This window comes from Xiphophorus hellerii, chromosome 12, assembly GCF_003331165.1.
Source record: "Xiphophorus hellerii strain 12219 chromosome 12, Xiphophorus_hellerii-4.1, whole genome shotgun sequence".
Lineage (NCBI taxonomy): Eukaryota > Metazoa > Chordata > Actinopteri > Cyprinodontiformes > Poeciliidae > Xiphophorus > Xiphophorus hellerii.
The window spans coordinates 2,206,010-2,218,550 of NC_045683.1; the positions used below are offsets into that span (position 1 = coordinate 2,206,010).

A 12,541-nucleotide genomic window follows, 5' to 3' on the forward strand; every position below is an offset into this window, starting at 1 on the left:
TTTGATCCATGTTCCAAAAGACTAAACAAAATTTTTAATTGTGCAAAAGTAGGAGTTTCTACCTAAAATTTGGATCCACAGTCTTCACCTTTGTCTCCCTCTGCTGGTCAGGATGTGAACGACGCGTGGAGTTTCCAGCACCCACAGCTCTACATTCCCGGCCAACTCAGCCTGTACTTCAGCAAGACGACCTTCTTCAAATGTGCCTTCCACAGCTGGTACTGCTCCCTGGTGCTGTTCTTCATCCCGTACGCCGCGCTGCAGGACACGGTGAGGGACGACGGGAAGGACGTGGCCGACTACCAGTCCTTCGCCCTGCTCACGCAGACCTGCCTGCTGTTTGCAGTCAGCATCCAGGTGCGGAGGAACAACCTGCTGTCTAGTGTTTTTCAGGAATGTACAGAGTGAAGTGAACATTTTGAAGATGGTCTGTCTGCTTGTCGGTAGCTGGGGTTGGAGATGTCCTACTGGACGGCGGTGAACACCTTCTTCGTTTTGGGAAGTCTGGCCATGTACTTCGCCGTCACCTTCACCATGTACAGCAACGGCATGTTCCTCATCGTTCCATCAGCTTTCCCCTTCATAGGTGAGGATCCGTCAGCTTCAAGCGAGGCTGACTGGACTTGGATCACATTAAAAACAAAATACATCTACTCTCTCTATAGACTGTCGCAATAATTCAATTAATCACACGATAAATTAAAATAAGCCCAATAACTTCCATTTGGATGATTTATGTTTTTCTCTATTCTCTCTCTTTCCACCAAAAACTGGATGATAAAAATCTCCAGTCTGGTGCTTTGGTCTCAACCAGCTCCTTTTTAGAGGAACAGTTTGGTTTGGAAAGACTTTCTAATCCATTTGTTTTTTCTGTTGTTTTTGTTTATTTATTTTGTGTATTTAAATGTCTTCCAGTTTTAAATGTTCATTAAAATTTAAAGTTTATTGATCTTAGAGAATGTGTTCTTGCACTATTATGCCATTATTAATTTTATATTACTGGAAAATTGTCTCAAAATAACAATTTTACCATTTATCACAATAACTTAGATCTAAATCTAATTAAAAATTAAAGTTTTCATATTTAGACTTTTTGGTATTTTCTGTTTATAAGATAAACAAATTATTTTTAGAATATTTTATTCATTATTGAGCCTTGAGAACATTGCCTTTTAGTTATTATTATTATTATTATTCCTTTATTTCTCCCACATTTGGTTGAGATATCATTTTTGTTGTCAATAAATGTGATTTAAAAAAACAAGTTTCATCCATGTCTGACTGAACCTGATGACTTTTTTAAAAAGCTAATTTTATTTTATTTTGTTTGTTTCTTTAGGAACGGCTCGAAACTCTCTGAACCAGCCCAACGTTTGGCTGACGATCATCCTGACCTCCATCCTGTGCGTACTTCCTGTGGTTACCTGCCGCTTCCTGTTGATTCAGCTCTGCCCCACCATCAACGACAAGGTGCAGGAAACACCAGGAGCCGCTTTGCATGTTCACCAATGCACAGCGGCGTTCCTGGAATGTCATTTGCCTGTAGCGTGTCCCTCGTTCTTTTAAAGAAAGCAACATGCTATTCGATGCTAAATTATTGAATAAGTAAATATGAGCTCAATAACAAATATATTTATTGTTTTATGTCTGTTATTTAGGTCTGAAAGTGTTATTCTACCCTTTCAGCTTTCCAGAGTTTCAGGAACTTCTTTAGAAATGTGAACTGTGGACGGCAACATTAGCGTCTGTTCTGCTACATGTTTAGCATTGAGATGCTATTTTAGGCCTGAATTGCTTCGTTATAAGCTAAACCAGGGAGAGAACTAAAACATGCAGGATGCCGGTGTTCTGACTATCAGTGCTACCTCGTCAGATTTTCCTACCTTAGCACGGATAGATAGCCAAGTCTATCTGTCAGTGCTACGCGTCTAAAACTCCTAGCGTCATGTTTACAAACAGAAAACTATAGCGGGTTGTCCACCCATCCATCCATACATCCATGGATGGCTGTTACTGTCTCTTACTCTGCAGTTGTGGAGTCACAATGTCTGGGATCATCAGCGCCCCCTGCCATGAGGCCAGAGAACTGCCTGCCTCACCTCGAATCTGTTCTGGTTTCTGATTGCTGCTCAGCACAGAAACACGTTACACACACAGTTGGTGACAAAAACACTATAAATTATATAGATAAGCTAAATTATGGAAAATCAGTTCATATATTAATTGTTTTTTAGCCATTTTATTGGCAACGTTCAGACAGGAGGAGCATGGTCTCATTGAATGGCAGTTAGCGAGAGGTTGCGCAATCCCAGGTGAGGCTCAGCTCTCTGCTGCTTCACCAGCTGCGCTTCCGAGCATTTGAATGGAAAAATGCAAAAATTCAGCGATTTTGAAGAAAAAAGAATCAAAATTGGTCAAGCTAAATAAAAAATAAATACTTTACAGTACAAACCACATGGAGAAAATAGCAATCAAAATTATTTTTTCATTATATTTTTCCATTATGACAGGTGAGGCTCTGCCTCACTTGCCTCCCGTGACCGCACCTCACTGGTAACTATGGCAACCAGTGACAGTTTAAAAACCCACTGACTCTTTCTGTAGCCAGGTTGCGCGCGCATCCGTCCTGTTAATAAAAAATCCATCAGACAAGCCCGCTCTGAATATCAAATGTGACATCACAATGTGACATCACAATATAACTCCAAAGGCAGAATTCTGACATCACCAGCGATGATATAAACTCCTCACACTGATCTACTTTCATCACAGCCGTTTAGCAGCCGTTGTTGATACATTTCTCTTGAGAATTTATTTAGCAATTCGCAGTAAGATTTTCAACTTTGTTTGGTGAACATTTCTTTTGGAGATTGACAACAAACTTAACGTGAAAACTTAACTGAGTATCTAGAGAATTGATTTATCTTAGAAACTGAAACAAGCAAAGGTTACAATGCAGTCCAACCAACTTAGAGTCGAAGAGGTTGAATCCGACAACATTGTTGACAGGGAATTACAGCCACCCACACCACCCAAGCGCAAGAAGAAGAAGGTGTCGTTTGCAGTCTGGTGGGAGCTGCACGCACCTGAGGAGCTTAAGATTTCTGCTGAAAGTGTCGAACAGCAGGACGCTTCACTGGTGGTTGAAAATGAATCAATCACCAAAGCACTAGAGACTGTGGATCAAAAAGGGGACAGACAGCCACCTGAGAGTGAGTCCAATCAGAAGAACCAGGTACCATTTAAAACCTGGTCGGAGGAACACGTCCCCGTTGACCAAGAGATTTCTGCAGGAAATACTGAGAAGCAGAACTATTCACTGGTCAGTGAAGAAGAGTCCACCGCTGGAGTGCAGGAGACAATTGATATAACAGAGAAGGAACAGCCCTCTAAGTCTAAGAAACAGCCACCAACAACGAGGCGCAACAGGAAGAAAATGATACCATTTCAAGTCTGGTTGGAGAAACATGCCCCTGCTGATCTAAGGATTTCAGCTGAAGGTACTGGAATGGAAAATGATTCACTGGTTACCAAACAGGAATCGATCTCCGTACTGCAGGAGACACCAGAGAAGGAACAGCCCTCTACGTCTGGCACTGAAAATGTTAAAAAGCTGGACACTTCTCTGCCTGAAGAAGAAGGTAATCAGGAAGATTCCTTAAAGAAGATTTGCAAAGAGGAACCAGTTGTGTTGATTTCTACAACACAACTGGTTACCGAAAAGAACAACATCTCCAAATTACAGAAGAAAGAGGATCAGAAAGGGGAAAAACAGTTATCAAAGACTAAGCGCATCAAGAAGACGCCACTGTTATGGAAAACTTTCCCCGAGTCAGACGCTTGCATAGATCTTGCGTTTTTTACCGAAAACATTGACATCAATAACGGTCCTCTGCCGGAAAACCAAAGTTATCAGGCAGCTTTGCCCAGCAGCGGAAAGAAGACGTTTTGGAAAATGCTCCCAAAGTCAGACCCTCACATCGACGTAACTTTTTTTGCTGAGAATATCGAAACCCAAAGTGTTTCAATGCCAGCACAAGAACTTGATGAGGCAGCTTCCTTGAAAAAGGAAAGCTATTCCAAGAACCCTGTGATTCCTTCAACACAGCTAGTCACCAACCAGGAATCTGTCTTCAAACCACAGCAGACACTGGATCAGAAAGGGGAGAAAAGTCCATCTATGGGTAAGCCCAAGGACAACATCCAAACCAAGAATTTAACTGAGGTTCCTGATAGTCAAACTGCAGAAAATGTTCAAGGAGAAAGTTTAACTGAAATTCAGAATTTGTCCCACTCTTCTGAAAAGGCAACAAGTCGAGCAAACTGTACGTGTCTCGCCGAATTTAAGGAGACTGAACTGGAATATATCGAAGTACAGAAGTATTTAATGGCACAGCTGGATGAGATGTTCAAAACTAATCAGAAACTAAATGCTAAACTTAAACAGCAGAAAGATCTGATGAAGAAAGGACTCTCAGAGAGAAGACAAGGCAAGAATTCAGTGGTTTCTGTTGAAATTCAGACAGATTCACAAGACCGGCCAGAGCAGAAAACAGTCCATTATTCATCTGCTTCAACACAAACTGAGATGGATGTTCAGGAAACCAGCTATCAGTTAAAACCAGTTTATCAGACGACTTCAACACAAACTGAGATGGATGTTCAGGAAACCAGCTATCAGTTCAAACCAGTTTATCAGACGATTTCAACACAAACTGAGCTCTTTTCATTGCCAAAACAACAGCCCTCTGAAACGCAACTGAATGGGCATCAGGATCTGCAGGCCAAGCTATTCAAGAGATCTCCAGGTAAGAACAGGAAAAAGTCATCAATGAAAGCTGTTTCTGAACTGGAGACGCTCAGTAATGAAAAGGTTTCAGGAGAAAACAGTGAACAAGACATTTCAGTACCAGAAACAGTTGGAGATCAGACAGCTACCATCAAAAACGAGATTCAGACAAAAGAAACAGTGATCACCGAAGAAGAAACCGTCTCTGAAACCCAACAAAATGGAGACCATCAAGACGAGAAGAAGCCATCAAAGAAATCTCAACGTAAGAACAAGAGAAAGTCATCATTGAAAGCTGTCAGTAATGAAAACATTTCTGGAGAAAACAGTGAACATCAAGATGTTTCTATATCAGAAACAGTTGAGGATCAGACAGCTACCATCAAACACGAGAATCACACAAATGAAATGATCATCAGTAAAGTACAGCAAGCGATCGAAGAACAAACTGTCTCCACAACACAACAAAATCTGGACCAGGAAGATGAGAAAAAGCCATCGAGGAAACCTAAACGTAAGATCAGGAGAAAGGCAGCAATAAAAGCTGCCTCTGAATTGGAAAACCTCAATACTGAAAAGGCTTCTGGAGAAAACGGTGAACATCAAGTAGTTTCTGCACCAGAAACAGTTAAGGATCATAAAACCTCTGTTAAAAACGAGATTCGTACAAAAGAAACAGTGATCTCTAAAGAACAGCAGATCACTGAAGAGGAAACGGTGCCTGAAACACAACAAAATGGAGACCAGGAAGATGAGAAAAAGCCATCAAAGAAAACTAAACGTAAGATCAGGAGAAAGGCAGCAATAAAAGCTGCCTCTGAGCTGGAGACTCTCAATAATGAAATGGCTTCTGGAAAAAACATTGAACAAGAAATTTCAGTGCCGGAAATAGTTGGGGATCAGACAGATACCATCAAAAACGAGAATCATACAAATGAAACAGTCATCGGTAAAGAACAGCAGATCACTGAAGAAGAAACCGTCTCTGAAACCCAACAAAATGGAGACCATCAAGACGAGAAGAAGCCATCAAAGAAATCTCAACGTAAGAACAAGAGAAAGTCATCATTGAAAGCTGTCAGTAATGAAAACATTTCTGGAGAAAACAGTGAACATCAAGATGTTTCTATACCAGAAACAGTTGAGGATCAGACAGCTACCATCAAAAACGAGAATCACACAGATGAAACGGTCATCAGTAAAGTACAGCAAGCGATCGAAGAAGAATCTGTCTCCACAACACAACAAAATCTGGACCAGGAAGATGAAAAAAAGTCATCGAGGAAACCTAAACGTAAGAACAAGAGAAACTCAGCAATGAAAGCTGCCTCTGAACTGGAAAACCTCAACAATGATCAAGTTTCTGGAGAAAACAGTGAACAAATAGTTTCTATACTAGGAACAGTTGGGGATCAGGCAGCTTCCATTAAAAACGAGAATCAGACAAAAGAAACAGTGATTTCTAAAGAAGAAACTGTCTCCACGACACAACAAAATGGAGACCAGGAAGATGAAAAAAAGCCATCGAGGAAACCTAAACGTAAGATCAGGAGAAAGGCAACAAAAAAATCTGCCTCTGAATTGGAAAACCTCAACAATGATCAAGTTTCTGGAGAAAACAGTGAACATCAAGATGTTTCTATATCAGAAACAGTTGAGGATCAGACAGCTACCATCAAAAACGAGAATCACACAGATGAAATGATCATCAGTAAAGTACAGCAGGCAATCGAAGAAGAATCTGTCTCCACAACACAACTAAATCTGGACCAGGAAGATGAGAAAAAGCCATCGAGGAAACCTAAACGTAGGATCAAGAGAAAGGCAGCAAAGAAAGCTGCCTCTGACCTGGAGACCCTCAATACTGAAAAGGCTTCTGGAGAAAACGGTGAACATCAAATAGTTTCTACACCAGAAACAGTTGAGGATCAGAAAACCTCTGTTAAAAAAGAGATTCGTACAAAAGAAACAGTGATCTCTAAAGAACAGCAGATCTCTAAAGAACAGCAGATCACTGAAGAACAGCAGATCACTGAAGAACAGCAGATCACTGAAGAACAGCAGATCACTGAAGAACAGCCGATCACTGAAGAACAGCAGATCACTGAAGAACAGCAGGTCACTAAAGAACAGCAGATCACTAAAGAACCGCAGATCTCTAAAGAACAGCAGATCTCTAAAGAACAGCAGATCTCTAAAGAACAGCAGATTACCGAAGAACAGCAGATTACCGAAGAACAGCAGATTACCGAAGAACAGCAGATTGCCGAAGAACAGCAGATTACCGAAGAACAGCAGATTACCGAAGAACAGCAGATTACCGAAGAACAGCAGATCACTGAAGAACAGCAGATTACCGAAGAACAGCAGATTACCGAAGAACAGCAGATCACTGAAGAACAGCAGATTACCGAAGAACAGCAGATTACCGAAGAACAGCAGATCACCGAAGAACAGCAGATTACCGAAGAACAGCAGATTACCGAAGAACAGCAGATTACCGAAGAACAGCAGATCACCGAAGAACAGCAGATTACCGAAGAACAGCAGATTACCGAAGAACAGGAGATTACTGAAGAACAGGAGATCACTGAAGAACAGCAGATTGCCGAAGAACAGCAGATCACCGAAGAACAGCAGATTACCGAAGAACAGCAGATTACCGAAGAACAGCAGATCACCGAAGAACAGCAGATCACTAAAGAACAGCAGATCACTGAAGAACAGCCGATCACTGAAGAACAGCAGATCACTGAAGAACAGCAGATCACTGAAGAACAGCAGATCACTAAAGAAAAGCAGATCACTAAAGAACAGCAGATCTCTAAAAAACAGCAGATTACCGAACAACAGCAGATCACTGAAGAACAGCAGATCACTGAAGAACCGCAGATCTCTAAAGAACAGGAGATCACTGAAGAACAGCAGATCTCTAAAGAACAGCAGATCACTAAAGAACAGCAGATCACCGAAGAACAGCAGATTACCGAAGAACAGCAGATTGCCGAAGAACAGCAGATCACCGAAGAACAGCAGATTACCGAAGAACAGCAGATTACCGAAGAACAGCAGATTACCGAAGAACAGCAGATCACTGAAGAACAGCAGATTACCGAAGAACAGCCGATCACTGAAGAACAGCAGATCACTGAAGAACAGCAGATCACTGAAGAACAGCAGGTCTCTAAAGAACAGCAGATCACTGAAGAACAGCAGATCTCTAAAGAACAGCAGATCACTGAAGAACAGCAGATCTCTAAAGAACAGCAGATCACTAAAGAACAGCAGATCACTGAAGAACAGCAGATCACTAAAGAACAGCAGATCACTAAAGAACAGCAGATCTCTAAAGAACAGCAGATTCCTGTAGTTTCCACAGAAGGGGAGAGTGATCTAATGGAAAAACTGAGAACATCCCCTCCACAGGTAAACGAAGATGTAATCCACACAACAGCTCAGGAATCAGAGACTCAAGCAGCGAAAGAGTCAGCTGAGCTGATCAATATCTCTGAAGAAGAAGAGAGACCCATGAAAAAGATTTCACTGTGGAAGCGTCTGAAAAAGGCTTTATCTCCAACATCTCTGCGCAAGTTCAAACGCAGATGTAAAGTCCATCCAGCGTAGACATCACTTTATGTCTATTAGATCTAAAAGGGGGTGGGGCCACGTGTGGGTTGGGTGATTGGTGGTAATTTCAAAAATGAGCCACTGTTGTTGTTAATTGGACATTTCAATATTAAAAAGCCAGGACTGCACGGTGGGAAACGTCTCTCCGTGCAGGTGTGGGTTCACTCCGGGTGCTCCGGCTTCCCCCACGTTCAACAACATCAGGACTCATGTTCACCCATTCTAAGATTTTTATTTCTAATTCTAAACAGAAAATAAGAAAACCACATTTATTAATTAAACGGAGATTTAGGAAAAGAAAATTTAAACAACGTGGAACAAAAGGAGCCTATTAGAAGTCTAAACCTATAAAATTGGGAACAATTTGAAAACTGTTTATCTTTCTGGGCAAGATATATATATATATATATATATATATATATATATATATATATATATATATATATATATATATATATATATATAATTTTAGATATAGATATACAGTATATCATCTATATCTAAATCTATTTACCTTCTTCTAAATCTATCTATATATATATATAGGTATCTATCTGTCCCTCTCACTATCAATATCAATCTATAAATCTATCTATATACAGTATATATAGATATATATATATAGATATAGATAGATATATCTACCTCTCTCTCTCTCTGTATATAAATAAATAAATAAATAAATAAATATATATATAGTACAGACCAAAAGTTTGGACACACCTTCTCATTGAATTCAATTTGAAAGTGTGTCCAAACTTTTGGTCTGTACTGTATATATATATATACAGCATATATATATATATATATATATATATATATATATATATATATATATATATATATATATATATATATATATATACATCTATATCTATATATATATATATATATATATATATACAGGGATATATATACCCCTGTACATACATATATATATATATATATATATATATATATATATATATATATATATATATATATATATACAGCATATATATAAATATATACAGGGATATATATACCCCTGTACATATATATATATATCTATATATATATATATATATACGTATATATACAGCATATATATATATACAGGGATATATATACCGCTGTACATATATATATATATATATATATATATATATATATATATATATATATATACAGCATATATATATATATATATACAGGGATATATATACCCCTGTACATACATATATATATATATATATATATATATATAGATAGATAGATAGATATATCTACCTCTCTCTCTCTCTGTATATAAATAAATAAATAAATATACAGTATATATATATATATATACATACATATATATATATATATATATATATATATATATAGATATATCTACCTCTCTCTCTCTGTATATAAATAAATAAATATACAGTATATATATATATATATATATATATATATATATATATATATATATATATATATATATATATATATATATACTGCTCAAAAAAACAAAGGGAACACTTAAACAACACAATATAACTCCAAGTAAATCAAACTTCTGTGAAATCAAACTGTCCACTTAGGAAGCAACACTGATTGACAATCAATTTCACCTGCTGTTGTGCAAATGGAACTTTGTACAGAACAAAGTATTCAATGAGAATATTTCTTTCATTCAGATCTAGGATGTGTTATTTGAGTGTTCCCTTTATTTTTTTGAGCAGTGTATATTACAGACCAAACGTTTGGGCACACCTTCTCATTGAATTCAATGAGAAGGTGTGTCCAAACTTTTGGTCTGTACTGTATATATATATACATACATACATATACATACAGTATATATATATATATAAGTAACATATTTACAAATGTAGACCACCTGCATGTTATTGTTTACATAAGGAAATTTCGTGCATGTTTACAACGCTGGAAGGAAACAGGATTATTCTCTTCCATGCCATCCGGCCGCTCTGCCGCCGTATGAAACTCAGAAATGTAGATGTTATTAATTTCGTGCTGGGCTCCACAGCAAAAGAAAAACCGTTGAAGTGCAACTCAAAACCACGTCTGTCTCGCTCTCTGCATTATCCAGGGTACGCGCAGACTTGTTGCCATAGCAACTGACAACAACGCCCCTAAAAAAACACTGAAATATTTCCCACACAAAGAGCAGGACATGCAGTGTGTTGCAGCAGGTCGATTTTAGACTTAATGTTCATTTTACGATTATTTATAAGTGATTGCTGTGGTACGAGGAGAAAACTATAAATTTATCGCTGCACCTGACTTTACTGCAGGGTTCCCATCCTGCATGTTTCAGTTCTCTCCCTGCTGGTAGTAACAACCTTTTCAGCATGTCAGTGTTCTTTAGGCCTTCTAACGAGCCATCATTGGATCCAGGTGCGTTAAGTGTACAAAAAGAGTAAAAAGGATCATTTTCTGGCTTTATCAACAACCCAGCCGTAATAATAGTAGGTGAAGATTGAACACCTGACTCTGTAGTATTTCAGCTTTTACGTTTCTGATGATCCAAACATTCCTTCCAACTTCCACTCCAGACAGTTTTTCAATCTTTTCTTTTCCTCCTTTGACCTTCAGGTAATGTTCAAGGTGAGACAGGCCAGAGCTACTCCTCCTCCTCTGCCTCGCCGGGCCCGGATCCGCCGCACCAGCTCCCGCCGCTCGGGCTACGCCTTCTCCCACGCGCAGGGCTACGGCGACCTGGTGACATCAGGCCGTTTCCTGAGGCGTCCCGCCTTGCCGCGGGCGTCGGGTTTCCCCCAGGTGGGCCGCGCCGCCACGGGGTTCAGCCCCATGGGCCGGTCGGCAGGCTACAGCCCGACGGGCCGTCCCCAGAACCTGAAGGTGCCGGACGTGGAGGTGACCTCGCTCCAGATGTACAGGACATTCAACGACGCTGCCCCATGAGAGAAGGAAGCTAATTAAACTTCTGGAGGGAAACAGAAACTCTGAGGCTTTTGTGGGAATTTTTTTGCTGACAGTTTCATTTAAAGGAACGGCAGATCTCATTTCTGAGAGGTAAACGGTTTACTGGCGTCAGATGTTTAAGTTTGAACCTGAAGGAACCAGCAGATGGGACGCTAACTGACGGAACTACTTGATAACAGACACAGAAACAGATCGCTGAGCTTCCAGGCAGCAACAAGCAGAGGATGGAAGTGATTTAACATGTTGGGAAACACAGAGTGTCATCATGTTTACAGACTGCCCAGACCTTCGTAATCCTGGGAGTCCAGCGGCAACGCAGAGCTTCGTAAAGAGGGAACAACCGGCAAAGACACGCTGCTGTCAGTACTTTACTCTTGTTTTTCTCTTCATTTGTGCTTCTTTTAGCAGGTTAGGATAGATCAATGGCCTATACAAAACATGTTCATTACATTTTTAACATAAAATCATTTTACATAATGAGATTTCTTGTCAGAATGAGCTGCTTTAGGACCTCTTGTCACTTTAAATCCAAATAAGCTGCTGCTGGCCACGCCCCCCAATTCAACGTTTACACTCACACGTGAAAATGGCTGCAGACACATGCACGATTATACAACCGTACATCGTACATATAAATGATGTTTTACATTCCAGCAAAATAATTACTCAACATATTGTTATTAAAAATATCTATACTTATCAGAAAAAAGGAAAAAACGTTCCAGGCGAGAGGCGGGGTCACCCTGGACAGGTTGCCAGTCTGTCGCAGGACAACACAGAGACACACAACCATTTACACACACACACACACACACCTAGGGAGAATTTAGAGAGACAAATTTACCTAACAGTCATGTTTTTGGACTGTGGGAGGAAGCCGGAGTACCCGGAGAGAACCCTGGATGCACAGGGAGAACATGCTAACTCCATGCAGAAAGACCGTACATCTTTGAAAAGCAGAAGTGGAGCCTTCTGCACAATCAACCAAAATGCAGGAATTGGTTTCTGGAGGCTTAATCAACAAGTAAACACTTGTCTTTTCCATCAGCCATTGTACAGCAATAAAACCAGCTGTATGGAGCTCCACTTTGGTTGCTAGGTAACGGCACAGTGTGACTCAACAATATGAAAGGTTTTGAAACGAGTCGTTTTCCAGACACAAAAAAATAACGTATTGCCTAAAAA

General features: G+C 39.7%; 1 protein-coding gene across 1 annotated transcript in view; it reads left to right on the top strand.

The window, feature by feature from the left end:
• The window catches only part of LOC116730014 (phospholipid-transporting ATPase ID-like), a 46,000-nt gene extending 34,363 nt beyond the window's left edge, over positions 1–11,637 (top strand). Inside the window, exons 25-28 of the mRNA XM_032578950.1 lie at positions 112–357; positions 448–586; positions 1,340–1,470; positions 11,006–11,637. Of these exons, the coding sequence (XP_032434841.1) occupies positions 112–357; positions 448–586; positions 1,340–1,470; positions 11,006–11,335 (846 nt within the window). The 3' untranslated portion in view covers positions 11,336–11,637. The remainder of the gene's footprint in view (positions 1–111; positions 358–447; positions 587–1,339; positions 1,471–11,005) is intronic.
• The last annotated feature ends 904 nt before the right edge of the window (positions 11,638–12,541 follow it).